The sequence below is a fragment of the Henckelia pumila genome, chromosome 3, assembly GCF_033568475.1.
Source record: "Henckelia pumila isolate YLH828 chromosome 3, ASM3356847v2, whole genome shotgun sequence".
NCBI classification, from domain to species: domain Eukaryota; kingdom Viridiplantae; phylum Streptophyta; class Magnoliopsida; order Lamiales; family Gesneriaceae; genus Henckelia; species Henckelia pumila.
The window spans coordinates 49432691-49452967 of NC_133122.1; the positions used below are offsets into that span (position 1 = coordinate 49432691).

General features: G+C 40.4%; 1 protein-coding gene across 1 annotated transcript; it reads left to right on the forward strand.

The window, feature by feature from the left end:
• Nucleotides 1–711: 711 nt before the first annotated feature.
• On the forward strand, nt 712–20038 carry LOC140891810 (auxin transport protein BIG). The gene is made up of 14 exons (XM_073300462.1): nt 712–1139; nt 1257–1363; nt 1476–1641; nt 1723–7799; nt 9214–9831; nt 9975–10155; nt 10627–10861; nt 10942–15486; nt 15556–15778; nt 16131–16535; nt 16724–16867; nt 16995–18020; nt 18314–18817; nt 19001–20038. The coding sequence occupies exons 1-14, from the start codon at nt 890–892 to the stop codon at nt 19790–19792; spliced, it is 15273 nt and encodes a 5090-aa protein (XP_073156563.1). The 5' UTR covers nt 712–889; the 3' UTR covers nt 19793–20038.
• Nucleotides 20039–20277: the final 239 nt, after the last annotated feature.

Sequence of the window (20277 nt, forward strand, 5' to 3'; positions counted from 1 at the left end):
CTCTGACATCAAAATAGTACAAAAATATTCTCATGTAGTGATATAATTCAATTTATCACCATTAATTCAATGAGTAAATTGCTTTTCTATCGCAAGGATCGATTTTCTTATCAACACCTTTTTGGATTAGCCTATCACATAGGGCTTGCCTAGTGTGGTTTATCTGACTAACGTAGTTTGCAGACTATTGCGTTAGTCCGGGGATTTACTCAGTGCGCACCGAAGGTAGCGGCTACGGGTTTCCACGTCACAAAAAAAAAGAGTAATACTTTTTTCACATAATATTTATTTAAATATCTAGGCTTTTTTTTAAGATAATATCTACGCTTTTAATTGATTTGTATTTGTATTTGTATTTGTATAATATATTCAATTAATTAATTTTAATTATTTTGAAAATTACACTTGAAATTGGTCACAATTAGATATTGTAATAATTAAATAATTTCTTCCCCTAATTGACCAATTAGATATTGTAATAATTAAATAATTTCTTCCCCTAATTCATCCATCCGGTAGATTATGATTGTTCGAAGCCTACATTACATTTCATTTTTCGAGGATATTCTGGCCAAAAAAAAAACAAAAAAAAAAAAAAAGAAAAAAGAAAAAAGGAAAGAAAGTCCTAACTCCTAACCTTGAACATGACTTGCATATCACGCTGAGTAATAGTCATTTCTAGAACTGGAACTAGCAAAAATTAAAAATAAAAATAAAATAATCATTTGCTCTAAAAACCAAAACCCCAGTCTCCATTTCTCGTCTGGGCACTCTCTCTCCATTGATTTCACCATATTCCCGAACTCGTTAACAAAGTTTTCGCTCGTTTTTACGATCAATCGACTAATGAACTTCTGCTGATCACGAATTTCACGCTCCCTGGAGTGTCATGGCGGAGGAGATCGCAGCGCTCGTCACTGCCGTCTCGTCCGGTGACTTCTCTCAGAGCCTCCGCTCCGATGCATCGGCGTTTGTTTTCAGGACAGGATTTCGGAAGCTCTATTCTATTCTTAGGCAATCAGTGAAGCCGGTGGTGTTTGAGGAAAGTAAAGTAGGGCTGGAAGTGTGGGATCAAGCTCGGGTTCATGCCTTGGCTTCTGTCTCGCTTACCGTTGTTAAAGCTGTCCGATCGTTATCAAGTGAGCTTTTATTTATTTTATTTATTGGTTTGTTGCGTTTCATGTTTGGATTACTGTTATGTATTTATTCTCGGAATTGTATTAAGTGTGTTAGTCTCTTCTGGTGTGACGAGACAGTTGAGCGAGTGGAGCCGGTGGTTGTGGCTGTGGTTCATCAGACGATTGAATTTGCCCTCTGTTGTTTGGAAAAATGGATTGGGAAAAGCGATGATTTAAGTCTTCAGGTTTGTGTTAACTCGTGTGAAGACGCCATCTTAATTTTTGGTTTCATTCTTTTACCTGTGTACATGTGCCACTAATGCTGTTGCATCGTATCTGACCTTGAACCTCTTCCAGAACATTATGTTACAACTTTTGGAGGTATTGCTGATAGATGGAGTGGATAAGGAGTTGGATCCTTCTCAGTCGTGTTCTACGAACTTTCTTTTGGAACTGCTACCTCCAGTGGTTGATAAAGATGATTCTGCTGAGAGGCTGGACCACATTGAGTGCAGGCTACTGGGTATTGGTCTATCACCAACTATCATGTCCCATTCATTTTGTTGGTTTTGTGACTAACATTGTTGTTTTTCTTCTCTTTAAGGAGGAAAGTGCTCGAAGGAGCAAGAAACAGATGAACTCATGTTAATGGAATTGTTTTCTGAATGCGTGCAAGTAGAGAATAGGAATTCGCCCATGGTTGAGCAGTCTCTTCCCCAGAGTACTAATTCGTTGGTTGCTCTTTCTCAGCATTGGGCTACTGTTCATTTTGGATGCATTCACCGACTTATCTTTCACTGCAAAGAACTTTTAGAGCTCCCAGTGTCCTTTGATGAGAAACTAGTATGTCTCAATTTTCGGAAAATGTTGTCGTATTGCGTAAGAATACTCAAGTTACTAGCAAATCTTGCAAAAGAAACCAAATATGTTGACTCAGAAAATCTAGTGGTGCAATCAGCTGCTGCTTTTATCAATTTATTACCAAGCTTGTTTCGTACCGGAGTCGAGTTTGCTTATAGCAATATTATTGTTGAAAATAGTTATGAAAGCCTTGCAGTTCACTTGTTGGAAGAATTTCTTCAGGTAATGCGATCAATTTTCCTGAAGAGTTGCGTTTTTCAGAATATTCAAGTATGTACAACAGCTTCTATCTTGAGCAATTTGGATACCGACATTTGGAGGAATAACAAAATTGTTACTAGCAGTAGGCCCCCTCTGGCTTACTATCCCCGGGTGGTCATTTGTATTCTGAAACTCATTTCAGAAATAAAGGGTCAATCATGTCCACTTTCTGAGTTGGATGATCTAAAGACAGTTTATACTGACGGTCATGCCGAGGTTGATGCCCCTTCATGTCTCGTTAACAACGAGAAGTTTTTTCTGTTGAAAAAGCACACATTTGAAGAGTTATGTAGAATAATATTCTCACCATCCAATCAGTGGCTGGACAATCTGATATATCTTGTTATTTTCCTTCATTCCGAGGGTGTTAAACTAAAGCCTATCCTCGAGAGATCATGTTCCAGTGTGACAAAAGCATCAGGGAACTCTGAATCAGAAAATGTTGTTTGTCATGAAGATGAAGCTCTTTTTGGTGATCTTTTTTCTGAAGGCAGTCGCTCTGTTGGATCTATGGATGGTTGTGAGCAATCAAATGTTGCTGTTAGTTCCAGCTCTAGGATAAGCAATATGCCATTGCAAGCAGCTATCGAGCTACTCAATTTTCTTAAAAGTTGTGTTTTTTCTTCCGAATGGCATCCTCCATTGTTCACTGATGCAAGCAAAAGGCTAAGCAGGAACCATATTGATATTTTGCTTTCCATACTTAACTGCCAGGATTGTTGTCTTGAAGACAGGAATGGGGATAATCGCATAACTCTGCAGGAAGAGGGCAAGTTCGGACATGTCCATGTACTTTGTTTTGAACTATTGCAGAAACTTCTTTTACATCGAGCGTTGTCTGAACTCCTTGAAGAATCTATTGTTGAGAATATACTTATTATCGAAAATGGTGCTTATATGTACAATGATCAGACCCTTGCTTTGCTTGCCCGTATCCTTGTGTGCAGAGTGGGTTCAGCTGGTACCATCTTGAGGACTAAACTTTACGAGACATTCCTGAAATTTATTTATGAGAAGGCAAAAACAGTCTGTTCAATGTGTGCTGTTCTGAAGGATATTGTTGAAACTCTTCCTTCTCTCTTTCATATCGAGATTCTCTTGATTGCATTTCATTTTTCATCCCAAGAGGAGAAGTCTACGTTGGCTCGTAAAGTACTTTCAGCACTTCAAACCATATATATTCCCTCTACAGGTTTTGATACTATGCAATTGTCATGCTGGGCCTTGTTGGTTTCGAGGCTGGTTTTATTACTAAGGCACATGATATATCATCCGCGTTCTTGCCCTTCATCTCTACTTCTGGAGTTCAGGACAAAACTTAGGGAATCCCCTGATCTATGCATGCCTAATTCAGCAAACTATTTGTCTTCATGGCCGACCACTGTGCTAGAGGGTGTAGCGAGTGAATGGGCTAAACAAAACCCCTACAGCAATATTTTACTCAATCAGTTGGTTGATATTTCACCCGTTTTGGCTTCTTTATGTGAAGACTACCATTCAGTTGATTTCTTTGGTTTAAGTTGGAGGGAGGTTGAAGCCTCTTTTTCACGGGTTCTTGGATTTTGGAAAGGTAAAAAAGCTGCGAAGGTGGATGACTTGATTATTGAACGATATCTTTTCTTGCTTTGCTGGGATATCCCGGTTACAGTATCTTCTGCAGAAAATTGGCAAGTTGTTTCGAGTGGCCTGAGGTTTCCTGATATCTTAAATGTGGAGAATTTTTTTTATTTTAGCCATTGTATTTTGGGCAACTATGTCTGCAGCAGTGAGTGTGCAGGCATTCCAAATCTTGTGTTGAGCTTGCTTCAGCAATTTGATGGTTTTCTTTTGCGTGATGATGTTGAGGAAATGGGTTGGGACTTCTTCAGGAGTGGATCCTGGGTTTCTTTTACTCTGTCCTTTATTTGTACAGGCATTTGTGCATATAATGAAAAGGATTCTGGCACAACCTTGGGTATTAGCTGCCAGAATTATGCTGCCAAGGATGATGAGTATCTTGTGTTGGCCAAAAGCCTTATTTCCAACTATTTTCAAGCTGATCAAATGACAAAGCTGATCAAGATATTGTCATCTTTGTTATGTAGTTACTTACGAATCTACCGAAATGCTTTCTACTCAGCTGTAAAAAACGGGCATCTGTCTGTTGACAGATTTTCGCATCTGTTGCTTCTTAAATATGCCGATTTTGATAGCAGTATGCAGGAAGATTTCTTTGAAAAAATGGGGATTAATCCCAGCTTGCTGAAATCTTTCTATGAGCTTGCGATGAAGGAGGACAGAATTGTTGAAAAAATGGCTTTGGGAATTCGATCTAAAACTTTTTGGGAAGTGTTGTTACATGGGTTTCCTCTTGTTCAATTTCCAGGTGAAATTGTATCATCTTGTATTCTCAATATTAATGGAATTGTTACTACTCTTGATGGATTGATGAAGGTCAAAGATTCTAAGGGGATCAGCTGCGAGGTAGAAGAGGTAATTAGTGAGGTACTTCTGTCTATCCTGACGATCAAATGTGACAAGGTATTTGGAAGCCTCAAGGGTCAATGTGAAAATATATGCCAAAGCTTGAGTGTGGACTTTGAAGTGGGGGCTGATTATAGCAGCCTATTTATCATGAAGCGCATGGAGGAATTCCTGCAGAGTGTCAATGAAGGAAAACATGTGGATAGCAGTGTCCATGAATTTATAGTCACAAAGATGATTGATATTATTTACAGCCTGAAGGGCGATCCATTAAAAAATGTCATTTTCAGGTTTTTCCTGTCTGTACAAGATATCTCTGCGAAGATTAAGAATTACTTTGGTTCCCTTCGTGGAGATATATTGGTTTTAATTGATTTTCTGGATCACTGCCACTCTGAGTCTGTCAATGTGAGTGTTCTCAACCTTTTCACCGATCTTTTGTCTGACGATTTATATCCTGAAGTAAAACAGAAGTTACAGAAGAAATTTGTCACCATGGATACACTTTCCCTTTTGAAGTGGCTGGAGATCAGGTTATTGGGATCCGTGATTGAAACACCTAATGGAGACACTGGCATAGGAACTTCGGTCTCTTTAAGAGACTCAACCACAAATTTTTTAATGTGCCTTCTGGCGTCAGCTTCTCAACTCCAGTTGCAAGAACTACACGGTCACTTACATGAAGCCATGCTACTTTCCCTAGATAATGCATTCATGTTGTTCGATTTGGGCACAGCAAAAGGTTATTTCATTTTTGTTGTCCAGATCTCAAAAGGGGAAGCATTAGTTAAGCCACTACTACAGAGGACAGTGAGGTTGATCGAGAATCTGGCTGGTGACGAACGACTGCTTCAAGGATTGAAGTATCTTTTTGGATTCCTTGCAACATCATTAACTGATTCTGGGTCTTCTAGGTGCATTTCTGGAAAGTTATCAGGGAATACTGTTTCCAGCTCTGGTTCTGGTTTGGGGCCTTTGTCTTCTAGATCGTTTTGTTCAAGAAAAAATGCTGAGAATTTGGTTCTCGCTGTTAATCAAGGGCCTACTTCAGTTGACTGTGATGATGCTTCTGTTGATGATGATGATGAAGACGATGGAACATCTGATGGTGAGGTTGGTAGCATAGATAAGGGTGATGAGGATGATAACAACAGTGAGAGAGCCCTGGCATCTAAAGTTTGCACTTTTACATCTAGTGGCAGCAATTTTATGGAACAACACTGGTATTTCTGTTACACATGTGACCTGACTGTCTCCAAAGGTTGTTGCTCTGTGTGCGCAAAAGTTTGTCATCGTGGTCATCGCGTTGTATACTCCCGCTCTAGTCGGTTTTTTTGTGACTGCGGTGCTGGAGGAGTTCGAGGCAGCAGTTGCCAGTGCTTGAAACCTCGAAAAGTCACTGGAAGTAGCAATGAAGCCAATCGCGTTGCCAGTAACTTACAGTCTTTTCTTCCTCTTACAGATAATACAAATCAGATGCCCGAGAGTGATTCTGATGTTGATGAGGATGCATCAAATGACCCTGATAATTTCACCAGGTTATCTATTTCAAATGAGGTTCTAAGTAGGATACCGTTGCTACTCAGTGAGCTCGAGGTTGAAGATCGGATTCTTGGAGTTTGCATGTCATTGTTGCCTTCTATTACTGGAAGAAGGGAGTTCCATAGTTTCAAAGACCGAAAAATATTTCTGGCTGAAGACAAAGTACTCCATTATAGCAGTGACCTTTTACAATTGAAGAAGGCCTATAAAAGTGGATCGTTAGATTTGAAGATCAAATCAGATTATTCAAATGCAAAGGAACTAAAATCCCATTTGACCAGTGGTTCTCTCGTTAAATCATTACTTAGTGTAAGTTCCCGAGGTCGATTGGCTGTTGGAGAAGGTGATAAGGTAGCCATATTTGATGTGGGTCAGCTAATTGGACAAGCGACGGTTGCTCCGGTCACAGCTGATAAGGCAAATGTGAAACCACTTTCTAAAAATGTTGTTCGTTTTGAGATTGTACATCTACTCTTTAATTCACTGGTAGAAAATTATCTTGTCGTAGCAGGCTATGAAGATTGCCAAGTCCTTACCGTCAATCATCGAGGTGAGGTGATTGATCGCTTAGCTATTGAACTCGCTCTACAAGGTGCATATATCAGACACGTAGATTGGGTTCCGGGCTCTCAGGTTCAGCTAATGGTAGTGACCAACAGATTTGTGAAAATCTATGATCTGTCACAGGACAACATCAGTCCCGTGCACTATATCACATTGCCTGATGATACAGTGGTGGATGCAACTCTTATTTATGGTTCTCACGGCAGAATGTTTCTCATTGTTCTATCAGAGTTTGGCTGTTTGTACAGGTTAGAGATGTCGGTGCAAGCAAATGTTGGTGCTAGACCATTGAAGGAAGCTATTCAAATTGAGGGAAGAAACAAGCAAGCGAAGGGCTCATCGCTGTATTTTTCTTCTACTCACAAATTACTATTTCTGTCCTACCACGACGGGAGTACCTTGATTGGCCGTCTTAATCCGGACGCAACATCTCTGATGGAGATGTCATCTGTATATGAGAATGACCTGGACAGTAAGCTCCGGCCAGCTGGATTGCACCGTTGGAAAGAGTTGTTGGGCGGTAGTGGGTTGTTTGTTTGCTATTCTAGTCTGAAATCAAACGGTGTACTGGCCATCTCCCTGGGAGAGCATGAAATTCTCGCACATCATTTGCGGCACACTGCTGGGGCAACTTCAACGTTGGTAGGGGTCACTGCTTACAAGCCTTTGTCAAAAGACAAAATTCACTGTCTTGTTTTGCATGAAGATGGAAGCCTTCAGATTTACTCACACATTCCCACAGGGGTGGACACTGGTGCAAATTTTATTTCTGATAAGGTTAAGAAATTGGGATACGGTATCCTAAAAAATAAAGCTTACGGGGGCGTAAAACCAGATTTTCCACTCGACTTCTTTGAGAAAACTGTCTGCATAACACAAGACGCCAAACTGAGTGGTGATGCCATAAGGAATAATGATTCTGAAGGGGCTAAGCAAACTTTGGTATCTGAGGATGGGTTCCTAGAGGGAACTAATCCTGCTGGATTCAAGGTATTGCTGACATACATTTTACTTCATTTTTCATCTCCTTGTTATTTACATTTGTTCTTTACCTCTCTAAGTCTTAGGTCATGGTTTAATTGACATATTTGCTTTTCTTGAACACCCCACCCTCCTCCGTCTCCCTTTTTGATGCCCATGATGTCATGTTCGAACTCTATTCGTCAAGGATTGAGTTTTTTTTTTTTGATAAGAAACACAAATATTATTAAAATAATAAAGGAGTTACAAATATAGGTGGACCAGTGCTCGACAAAAACTCTCAAGACTCTCTAGTATTAAGCTAACTCAAAATCAATCTCCAATCCCTATACAAATCTAAGATTGAAAACGATTGGAAATCTGTTAAGATGTGTAACCAAGCTGCAACTCTCAGCTTTATCTTGTCCCAAATTTCCCCAGTTGAAACTTCCCCTTCTTCAAATATCCTTCTGTTTCTTTCCAACCAAACAATCCAGCAAACGCAATGAATTATGACTGCCCAAAGAATTCTCCCTCTTTTACCCAAAGAACACCCCAAATCTGCTGCAAACATATTTGGAGCTCTAAATTTTATCTTGTCCCAAAGATTTTCAAGCGAGTCAAGTTCGTTTTCAAAAGTCCTCCTGTTTCTTCCCAGCCACACCGACCAACATACACAATGAACTATCACATCCCAATACCCGGCCAAAGTCTGCTGCGAATGGGTCCCTTATGGATTTCGGAGTCACTCAAACTAGACCCATCTCCGTCAGCGCTCTGAACCAAAGCGAGCTTATAAAAGGGCAATGAATAAGCAGGTGGTCCTGAGTCTCCGCCTCTTGCCTACACAACACAAACCAATTTGGACATAGAAGACAAGTGATGTTCCTCTTTTGTAACGTCTCTCAAGTCATAACTTTCCCAGCGCAACAATCCACGAGAAAACCTGGACCTTAGAAGGAATCGGGGCTTTCCCGATTGAACGGAAATGAGGAAAAGGTGGAAACAAATTAACTGGAAGAAGGAACCGAGAAGGAGTTTACTGAGAACAAACCGGAGGGATCCCACACCCACTACCTTAGAAGGATTATTTTGTTTTTTGTTTTTCCTGTTCAGCTGAAACCAAAATGTGTATGTTTCAGAAGGTCTAGGTAACAGATGGTGAGTTACTCATGTAATTAATTAAAACATTCGAAATTAAAGAGCAAATACGTTTAGCCTTCAGTATACTTTTTTAGAAGTAGCAATATGGATGAAAGTCCGTGCAAGTATGTTCCTCTTTGATGTTTGTAATCCAGCTGCAGGTTTTTTCATCTAAATCTGATATCTGATAGTAATCTTTAGCTTTGGTTGATTTGCCTTGTCATGCTTACAATTGTGAAGGACTTTTTTTACTCCCAAACTTCTCTAAGTTCACTGTTTTTTTGTTGGAATTTCTTATCAGATAACTGTGACCAATTCAAATCCCGATATTGTTATGGTTGGTTTTCGCTTGCATGTGGGAAATACATCAGCAAGTCATATTCCTTCGGAAATTACTGTATTTCAGAGAGTGATAAAATTGGATGAAGGCATGCGATCTTGGTACGATATTCCGTTCACAGTGGCTGAATCACTATTAGCTGACGAGGAATTCACAATTAGCATTGGAAGAACCTTCAGCGGATCTGCTTTGCCCAGAATAGATTCTTTGGAAGTATATGGTCGAGCTAAGGATGAATTTGGTTGGAAGGAGAAGATGGATGCCATTCTAGACATGGAAGCGCACACGCTTGGTTGCAATTCATGGTCTTCAGGGTCTGGGAGGAAGTCTCGGTGTGCACAATCTGCTTCAATCCAGGAGAAGGTGGTGGCTGATGGCCTCAAGCTCCTGTCTCGGATTTATCTTTTGTGTAAACCCCACGGATACTTAAAAGCTGAAGAAGTGAAATTGGACTTGAGTAACCTTAAGTGCAAGCAAGTTTTGGAAACTGTATATGAAAGCGATAGGGAGCCTTTGCTACAGGTTGCTGCTAGCCGCGTTCTGCAGGCTGTGTTTCCTAAGAGAGAGATCTATTACCAAGTAATTCCAGCGGTCTCACTTTTACTTTTGGTTCTTAATGTCAAATATCCGATTTCATATTTTGATCATACTTGGTTCTCAACTCTAGTTGTTGATTCATGTACAGAAGCTTGTCTTTGTCACATCTATCCTTTTTTCCTTAGGTTAAGGATGCCATGCGCCTTAGTGGAGTGGTAAAATCCACGCTGTTGCTTTCTTCAAAGTTGGGAATGGGTGAGCCCACTGCCGGGTGGATTATCGAGGAGTTTACAGCTCAGATGCGTGCAGTTTCTAAGATTGCATTGCATCGCCGCTCCAACTTGGCCACTTTCCTTGAGAATAATGGTACTTTAATTCAATAAAAACTGAGTTTCCTTTTCGTTAGTCCTAGTCTAGGTACCTGTATGAATTTTGAATTCTGTTGTGGTGGTCCTTGATTTTTTTGTGCTTTCTGAATTTTATTGATGTTTGTGCACTGTGGCATTGTCATCGGTGGAAAGCTTTTTATTCTTGGAGATTTCTCTACCCAGTGTAATGTCTATAAAGAAAGTAATTGTTTCTGGTCAATTGGAATGTAATGTATAATTTTAAATAATCACAAAGTTGTTAAGGATTTGGGGACGATTGAGAATTCATTTTTGAATAAAGCACCGGGAAGAATTCAAATGCTCTCAGAAGATTTATCTTATTTGTTGATCAACTTCGAAGTATCTACTGTATAATTTTTCAGCTGGTTGTGATTGATGCACACGGCTTGTCCCATTGATTCGTGATTTTACCTCGAGGTGTATAATTTAATCATTGAGATTGATGCAGGTTCTGAAGTGGTTGATGGACTTATGCAAGTACTTTGGGGAATCTTGGATGTAGAACAGCCAGACACACAGACTATGAACAACATTGTCATATCATCTGTAGAACTTATTTATTGTTATGCAGAGTGTTTGGCATTATCTGGAAAACCTGCGGGTAGGCAATCTGTTTCCCGCGCAGTCACATTGTTTAAGAAACTACTTCTATCGACGAATGAGGCTGTTCAAACTTCCAGCAGGTAAATATAAAACTGGTCCTAGTACTTTAGATTCTTTTCCTCTTGTAACACATGCAATTATTGTGCTTTCTTCTTTACAGCTTGGCTATATCTTCAAGATTGCTCCAGGTTCCATTTCCAAAGCAGACTATGCTAGGTACAGATGAATCTGAGAATACAACACCAGTTCCATTAGCTGCTGATGCTACAAGTGCAGCTTGTGGAAATAATCCTGTTACGGTAGAAGAAGATTCGATTACTTCATCTGTACAATACTGTTGTGACGGATGCTCAACTGTTCCTATATTGAGACGCAGATGGCACTGTGCTGTATGCCCTGACTTTGATTTATGTGAAGCATGCTACGAAGTGCTAGATGCAGAAAGACTTCCTCTTCCGCATTCTAGAGATCATCCTATGTCAGCAATTCCAATTGAAGTTGAGATGTTAAGTGGAGATGGTGGTGACCTTCACTATTCTGCTGACGATTCAAGTGATTCAAATTTTTTGCCAGCTGTTACTGATGTCAACTTGAAGAATGCAGTTCCGTCAAGCCTTGATTTGGAGCCTAATGAGTCTGGGGAGTTTTCAGCTTCAGTTGTTGATGCTGTTACCATATCTGCATCCAAAAGGGCTGTCAATTCATTACTTCTCTCGGAGCTCCTTGAACAGCTGAAAGGATTTATGAAGACCACCTCTGGTGTTCGGGCTGTTCCGGTGATGCAGCTCATCTACAGATTGTCGTCAGCTATCGGTGGTCCTTTTGCTGATGGCACGGACGTTGAGAGCATAAATTTGGCAAATTTGATTAAATGGTTTATAGATGAGATAGAACTTGATATACCTTTCACTGCTAGAAGTCGTTCATCTTTTGGGGAAGTCACAATTCTTGTCTTTATGTTCTTCACTCTCATGCTACGTAACTGGAACCAACCAGGTGGTGATGTTTCGGGATCAAAAGCTTCTGGGACAGCAGATACACAGGACAAAACAACCATCCACAACCCACCCTCCACTTCCAGTTCATCATTGGATGACCGTGATAGAAGTGACTTGACTTCTTCACTGTATAGAGCCTGTGGCCTTCTTAGGCAGCAGGTTTTCGTTAATTATCTCATGGACATCCTGCAGCAGCTGGTCATTGAATTTAAGTCCCCTTCTGTCAGCACAGAAACTTCTTTTGGCTTGAGCCCTGGTCCTGGCTGTGGTGCTCAATTATCAATCCGAAGAGAGGTCCCAGCGGGTAATTTCTCACCATTTTTCACTGATTCATATGCAAAAGCACATCGAAGTGATGTTTTTGCTGACTACCCTAGATTGTTGCTAGAGAACACTTTCCGATTGGTTTATTGCCTAATTAGGCCTGAGAAGCATGACAAAGTTGGGGAGAAAGATAGGTACAAAGTTACTTCTGGTAAGGATTTAAAACTTGATGGGTACCAGGATGTTCTCTGCAGTTATATCAACAATCCACATACAACATCTGTTAGGAGGTATGCAAGGAGGTTGTTTCTTCATCTATGTGGCAGTAAGACACAATATTACAGTGTCCGTGATACTTGGCAGTTTACTAGTGAAACTAAGAAGCTCTACAAACACATAAAAAAATCTGGTGGATTTCAGACTACCATTTCATACGAAAGAAGTGTCAAAATAGTGAAGTGCCTCTCCACCATTGCAGAGGTAGCGTCAGCACGGCCTCGAAACTGGCAGAAGTATTGCCTGAGGCATTGCGATGTCTTACCTTTTGTCATGGATGGGGTTTTCTTTTTTGGTGAAGAATGTGTGGTTCAAGCTTTGAAACTTCTGAATTTGGCTCTTTATACTGGAAAGGATGCCACTCATTTTTCACAGAGAGCTGATGGTGGAGAGATCAGCTCTACATCAAATAAGCTTGGTGCTCAACCTCTTGACAATAAGAAAAAGAAGAAAGGTGAAGAAGGAAGTGAATCTCTTACTGAGAAATCGTACATGGATATGGAACAGGTGTTAAATGTCTTTACTGACCATAGTGATGATTGCCTGAAACAATTTATCGACAAATTTTTGTTGGAATGGAATTCGAGTTCTGTGCGTGGAGAAGCCAAGTGTGTTCTTCTTGGCGCCTGGTACCATGGTAAGCAGTCATTTAAGGAATCCATACTAACTGCCCTCTTACAGAAACTGAGCTGCTTGCCCTTATATGGTCAGAATGTCGTTGAATATACAGAACTTGTGACCTGCTTACTGGGGAAATTTCCTGATAACAGCTCAAAAAAACAACACAATGAAATTGTAGATAAATGCTTGACAGCTGATGTGATTAAATGCATTTTTGAGACACTTCACTCACAAAATGAGCTTTTGGCAAATCATCCAAATTCACGCATTTACAACACTTTGAGTGGGTTGGTGGAATTTGATGGTTATTATCTTGAGAGTGAGCCCTGTGTGGCTTGCAGCTCACCTGAGGTCCCATATAGCAAGGTGAAACTTGAAAGTTTGAAGTCTGAAACAAAGTTCACTGACAATCGTATTATTGTGAAATGTACTGGTAGTTACACCATTCAGAGTGTGACCATGAATGTTCATGATGCACGTAAATCCAAGTCAGTGAAAGTTCTGAATCTGTATTATAACAATAGGCCTGTGGCTGACTTGTCGGAGTTGAAAAATAACTGGTCTTTGTGGAAGCGAGCAAAGATATGCCATCTTGCTTGCAATCAGACTGAGTTGAAAGTGGAATTCCCCATTCCTATAACGTCGTGTAACTTTATGATTGAGTTGGATTCTTTCTATGAAAATCTTCAAGCACTGTCCCTTGAACCACTTCAATGCCCACGCTGCAGTCGACCTGTCACTGACAAGCATGGAATCTGTGGCAACTGCCACGAGAATGCTTATCAGTGCAGGCAATGCCGCAATATTAATTATGAAAATCTGGACTCATTTTTATGCAATGAGTGCGGATACAGTAAATATGGACGCTTTGAATTCAATTTTATGGCTAAGCCGAGTTTCATATTTGATAGCATGGAAAACGATGAAGATATGAAAAGGGGACTGGCTGCAATAGAATCTGAATCAGAGAGTGCTCATAGGCGATATCAACAGCTTTTGGGATTCAAAAAACCTTTGTTGAAAATTGTGTCTAGCATTGGTGAGAATGAAATGGACTCTCAACAGAAGGATTCTGTTCAGCAAATGATGGTCTCATTGCCTGGCCCTTCGTGCAAAATCAATCGCAAAATTGCCCTTCTTGGTGTACTCTATGGTGAGAAATGTAAAGCAGCATTTGATTCTGTGAGCAAAAGTGTACAAACTCTTCAAGGTCTCAGACAGGTGTTGATGAATTATCTGCACCAGAAACAATCTGATGATGCTGCTGCAGCCTCTAGATTTGTTGTATTGAGGTCTCCTAATAGTTGCTATGGCTGTGCTAGTGCATTTGTGGCCCAATGTCTTGAGATTTTACTTGTGCTGTCAAAACATCCAAGTTCTAAGAAGCAGCTTGTAGCTTCTGGCATTTTGCATGAGTTGTTTGAGAATAACATTCATCAAGGCCCGAAAAATTCCCGTGTCCAAGCCCGGGCGGCACTTTGTGCCTTCTCTGAGGCTGATGCGAATGCTGTTTCTGAATTAAATTGCTTGCTGCAGAAGAAGGTTGTGTACTGTCTTGAACATCACCGCTCAATAGACATTGCTCTGGCAACACGTGAAGAATTGATGTTGCTTTCAGATATCTGTTCCTTGACAGATGAGTTTTGGGAGTCAAGATTAAGAATTGTCTTTCAGTTGTTATTTAAATCCATCAAACTGGGTGCCAAGCATCCTGCTATATCTGAGCATGTCATTCTACCATGTCTTAAAATAATTTCTCATGCGTGTACTCCCCCAAAACCTGATGCCATGGAGAAAGACCCAGCAAATGGAAAATCTGCCCCGTCATCACAGATGAAAGATGGTAACAGTTCATGTGTATCTGAATCCAGCGTGGTTGTGAGTGGAAGCAAGTATACATCAGAATCATTAGATGAGAATTGGGATGGTTCTTCAAAGACTCGGGATATCCCATTGCTAAGCTATTCCGAATGGGAAAGAGGAGCGTCATATCTTGATTTCGTGAGGAGGCAGTATAAAGTTTCTCAGGCAGTTAGAGTTGGTCAGAAATCTCGGCCTCAGAGATATGATTATTTGGCCATGAAATATGCTCTTCGATGGAAGCGTCGTTCATGTAAAACAGGCCAGAGTGAGATTAGATCTTTTGAGCTTGGATCATGGGTTAAAGAACTCATATTGAGCGCTTGCTCACAGTCAATAAGATCGGAGATGTGCATGCTAATCAGTTTGCTTTGTGGCCAAAGTTCATCGAGGAGGTTTCGGTTGCTAAATTTGCTAATGTCTTTGTTACCTGCAACACTCTCAGCTGGTGAAAATGCTGCGGAATATTTTGAATTACTCTTTAGAATGCTAGATTCAGAGGATGCACGTATTTTTTTGACTGTGCGAGGATGTTTGGCCACCATATGTAAGCTAATCACAGCGGAAGTGAATAATGTGGAATCCTTGGAGAGGAGCCTCCATATTGATATTTCTCAAGGTTTTATTCTCCATAAGCTCATAGAATTGCTTGGAAAATATTTGGAGATCCCTAATATAAGATCCAGGTCAGCTTCGCTTTTTATGATGCATCACAAACTGGGTGTCATGTATTGAATGTTCTTTTTTCGTTGCAGATTCATGAGGGATCAGTTGTTATCTGATGTTCTGGAGGCCCTTATTGTGATCAGGGGCTTAATTGTACAGAAGACGAAATTGATTGGTGACTGTAATCGCCTTTTGAAAGATCTTCTTGACAGTCTTCTGCTTGAGAGCGATGAAAACAAGCGGCAGTTCATCCAGGCATGCATTGGTGGCTTGCAGATTCATGGGGAGGACAGAAAGGGCCGTAATTCCTTGGTTTGTTCTCTACTCATCTTTCAACCTCCTTTGTTCTTTCATTTAGGGAGTTTAGGGAACTTCGACTACACACTTCATACTTTTACGGTGTAACCAGTCTGGCACATACTTATTTAGCACTATGTTTTTCTACGTTTTGACTTTTGCTTTTATGATTTGAGATGCATGGGTGAGAATTTAATGTATCTTGTTTGAATATGATGAGAATCTGGAAATAATAGTTACCCTCATCAATTGTGTCAATAAAATACCTTTTATACAATAAACCTTGCTTTAGATGATATTTGCGTCGGTTTTTGTTTGTTATCATGCAACAGTGCTGAAATGAGTCCTTACTTTATCACTTGTGCAGTTTATCTTGGAGCAGCTCTGTAATTTGATATGCCCTTCGAAGCCAGAACCTGTGTATCTTTTGATACTAAACAAGGCACATACTCAGGAGGAATTTATAAGGGGGTCAATGACCAAGAATCCTTATTCGAGTGCTGAGATTGGTCCCCTTATGCGAGATGTGAAAAATAAAATCTGCCATCAGTTGGAGCTTTTGGGTCTGCTTGAAGATGACTTTGGCATGGAGTTGCTGGTCGCAGGAAATATCATCTCTCTTGATTTAAGTATTGCTCAAGTATATGAACAAGTTTGGAAGAAATCAAATAGTCAATCTTCAAATACTGCCTCTGGGACGGCTTTTTTGTCTGCTAATGCTGCCACATCTACAAGGGATTGTCCTCCAATGACAGTCACATATCGGCTTCAGGTTTCTGCAGAGTTTTTATGTACTTGTGTACTACAGCCTGTATATAGTTTCTTCTCTGGTTATTCTATACAAGGAGTATATCATGGTGGTTCATTGTATCATAGATATTTATTCTTATTCACACTTTCAGATGCATGCATTTTTCCAGCTTTAGTAATTAGTAATGGAATGAGTCCATCAAATTGCAGGGGTTGGATGGTGAAGCTACGGAGCCCATGATCAAAGAGTTAGATGAGGACAGAGAGGAATCGCAAGATCCTGAGGTTGAGTTTGCAATAACCGGTGCTGTCAGAGAATGTAGGGGTCTTGAAATCCTGTTGAGCATGGTTCAGGTGTGCAACTTATTTTAGATGACTTCGCCAATTTTTAGTCCGGTATTCTTACCTTGTGGAATTCCTCTTATCCTGTCTTGTTACTGGAAATATCTTCTCCTCTAATAGTCCTGAATCCATTTAACAGCGTCTGCGCGAGGATCTAAAGTTGAATCAAGAGCAGTTGGTTTCTGTGCTAAATCTTCTAATGCTTTGTTGCAAAACAAGGGAGAACAGGAGAGCATTGTTAAGTTTGGGAGCCTTAAGTTTACTCCTTGAAACTGCAAGGCGTGCCTTCTCAGTGGATGCTATGGAACCAGCTGAGGGCATTCTGTTAATCGTGGAAGGTCTTACATTGGAAGCTAACGAGAGCGATAATATCAGTGTCACACCTGGAGTTCTTACAGTCTCTAGTGAAGATTCTGCTAGCAGTGAACAAGCTAAGAAAATAGTCAGCATGTTTCTGGAGCGATTGCCTCATCCTTCAGGACTTAAAAAGTCGAGCAAACAGCAGAGGAACACCGAAATGGTGGCAAGAATTTTGCCATACTTGACTTATGGAGAACCTGCAGCTATGGAAGTTCTAATCCAGCACTTTGACCCATATCTGCAGGACTGGAGTGAATTGGACAGGTTACAAAAGCAATATGAAGATAACATGAAGGATGAAAAAATTGCTCAGCTTGCTGCCAAACAAAAATTTGCTTTGGAGAATTTTGTGAGAGTCTCGGAATCACTTAAAACAAGTTCTTGCGGTGAGAGATTTAAAGATATTATATTGGAGAAAGGGATTACTGGAGTTGCTGTAAGACATTTGAAGGAAACCTTTTCATGCACTGGACTGCCTGACTTTAGAACAACCGCAGAATGGGCATCTGGATTAAAATTGCCGTCTGTTCCACTTATACTTTCTATGCTGAGGGGGCTGTCAATGGGTCACTTGGCCACTCAAAAATGTATCGACGAAGAAGGAATATTACCTTTGCTTCATGCTTTGGAGAGTGTTGCGGGTGAAAATGAGATTGGAGCAAGGGCTGAAAACTTGTTAGACTCTCTTGCTGACAAAGAAGGAAATGATACTGGATTCCTGGCAGAAAAGGTTCGCCAGCTACGACATGCCACACGTGATGAGATGAGGCGTCGAGCACTGAGGAAAAGAGAACAGTTGCTTCAGGTGATTCTATTAATCTCTTTTTAGTTTAATTTTCGATTTATTATACTTGCTGTAGAAACCCGAAAAATAAAGGCTAAAGCATTTCAGGAGTTATAATGCTAGTTTAGTTTTTCCCTTATATGTTGAAAATGTAGCTGGAAGTTTATTAATAGTATATCAGCATTAACAACTTCTTGTTATATAGCAGCGTCAAGAACTTTTCGGTAATGGTTTTTGATGCAAACATGAGATGTTTTGATGACGAAATTTATTTATTTGCAACCGTTTCTGATCGAAGATTTTTATGTTGAAAGGGGCTTGGAATGCGGCAAGAATTGACTTCGGATGGTGGGGATCGGATTGTTGTTGCCCAACCTGTCCTGGAAGGTTTAGAAGATGTTGAAGAGGAGGAAGGTGGGCTGGCTTGCATGGTTTGCAGAGAAGGCTACAGATTGAGACCTGCTGATTTGCTGGGTGTTTACACATACAGCAAACGAGTAAACTTAGGTGTTGGAAGTTCAGGAAATTCCCGTGGAGATTGTGTTTATACTACTGTTAGCCATTTCAACATCATACATTTTCAGTGCCATCAAGAGGCTAAAAGAGCAGATGCTGATCGAAAGAATCCTAAAAAGGAATGGGATGGGGCTGCCCTTAGAAACAACGAGACACTCTGCAACAACTTATTTCCTCTGAGAGGGCCTTCTGTTCCTTCGGGCCAATATGTCCGATATGTCGATCAATACTGGGATTATCTCAATGCTCTGGGACGTGCTGATGGAAACCGGTTGCGGTTGTTGACATACGACATTGTTTTGGTATGCTTCCCTTTCTTTTACAGAATTTTAGTCTTACCCATCTGTTGGCATATACTTTGGTGCTTTCCCCTCATGGTTATTCATGGCATTGTCGTGTGTAAAAACTATTTGGTACTTCGTTGTTCTATTGTATTGCTCATGAAGAAAGTTGTAGATTTTGACGCTGTAGTTGTTTATGCGCAGATGCTAGCTCGGTTTGCTACTGGTGCATCTTTCAGTGCAGACAGTAGGGGCGGTGGAAAAGAGAGCAATTTCAAGTTTTTACCTTTCATGGTACAGATGGCGCGGCACTTGCTTGATCACGATTCTTTGCAACGGAATAATGTGGCCAAATCTGTGGCAACTTATCTGTCGTCTCCTGCTTCAGAATCCAAGTGTCCTCCTGGGACACAGTCTTCCAATGGGACAGAGGAGACTGTCCAATTCATGATGGTTGGTTCACTTCTTTCAGAATCATATGAGTCATGGTTGCAACATCGTCGTACCTTCTTGCAGCGAGGAATCTACCATGCTTATATGCAGAAGCACGGCAGATCCTCGACTCCCAATCTTTCCAGTTCCGACACTGGAGGAAACCAGTCTTTAGAAGCTGGTGGATCGGAGGAGTTGTTTTCCACCATTCAACCCATGCTTGTATACACCGGCTTGATCGAGCAGCTTCAGTGTTACTTCAAGTGCACAAAATCATCAAACATGGACACAATCCGTACTCAAGGAGCCTCCAACGAGACGGAGGGGGAAGACGACGCCGGAAAACTGGAAGCTTGGGAGGTTTTAATGAAAGAAAGATTGTTGAACGTGAAAGAAATGGTGGGTTTCTCCAAAGAGTTGCTATCATGGCTTGAGGACATGATTTCTGCCGCGGACTTGCAAGAGTCATTTGATGTCATGGGCGCGTTGCCGGATGTGTTGAGCGGCGGTTTCACTAGATGTGAGGACTTCGTGTATGCTGCAATCAGTGGAGGTAAAAGCTAAATTTCAGGCTTAGTTTTTTGGTTGAAATACGGAATGTGGTAATAAGAGTCTGTCGGCTCCCATTCATGTTCCACTCGTGTAAGCAGTCGATCCATTTTTCCAAATTTTTTTTTTATATATTGTTGTACCATGTGTTACATAAATATTGGCAATCAACGTACAGTTGGATTTGTGAATAATGTCGAGGTATTTCCCAACCAAAGGCTTTTTATGTTATACATATAATAATATTGGCTAGGGGATACAACTTTCTAGCATTTTATAGATACTTATATTTTTTCAAAAAATTAAATAAATTTAAAACTCTTGGCGTATTTGAAATATATATTATTCGAATTCACATGAACAAGTTAAAAAGGAAAAAGAATACATCAAGTGATCAAAAGAAAATGAATAAAAACAAATTTGAGATATGAAAATGATGGTGAGGATTAGCGATTACATTGAATGATACTCTAATAAAACCTTTCGAAAAAAATCATAAA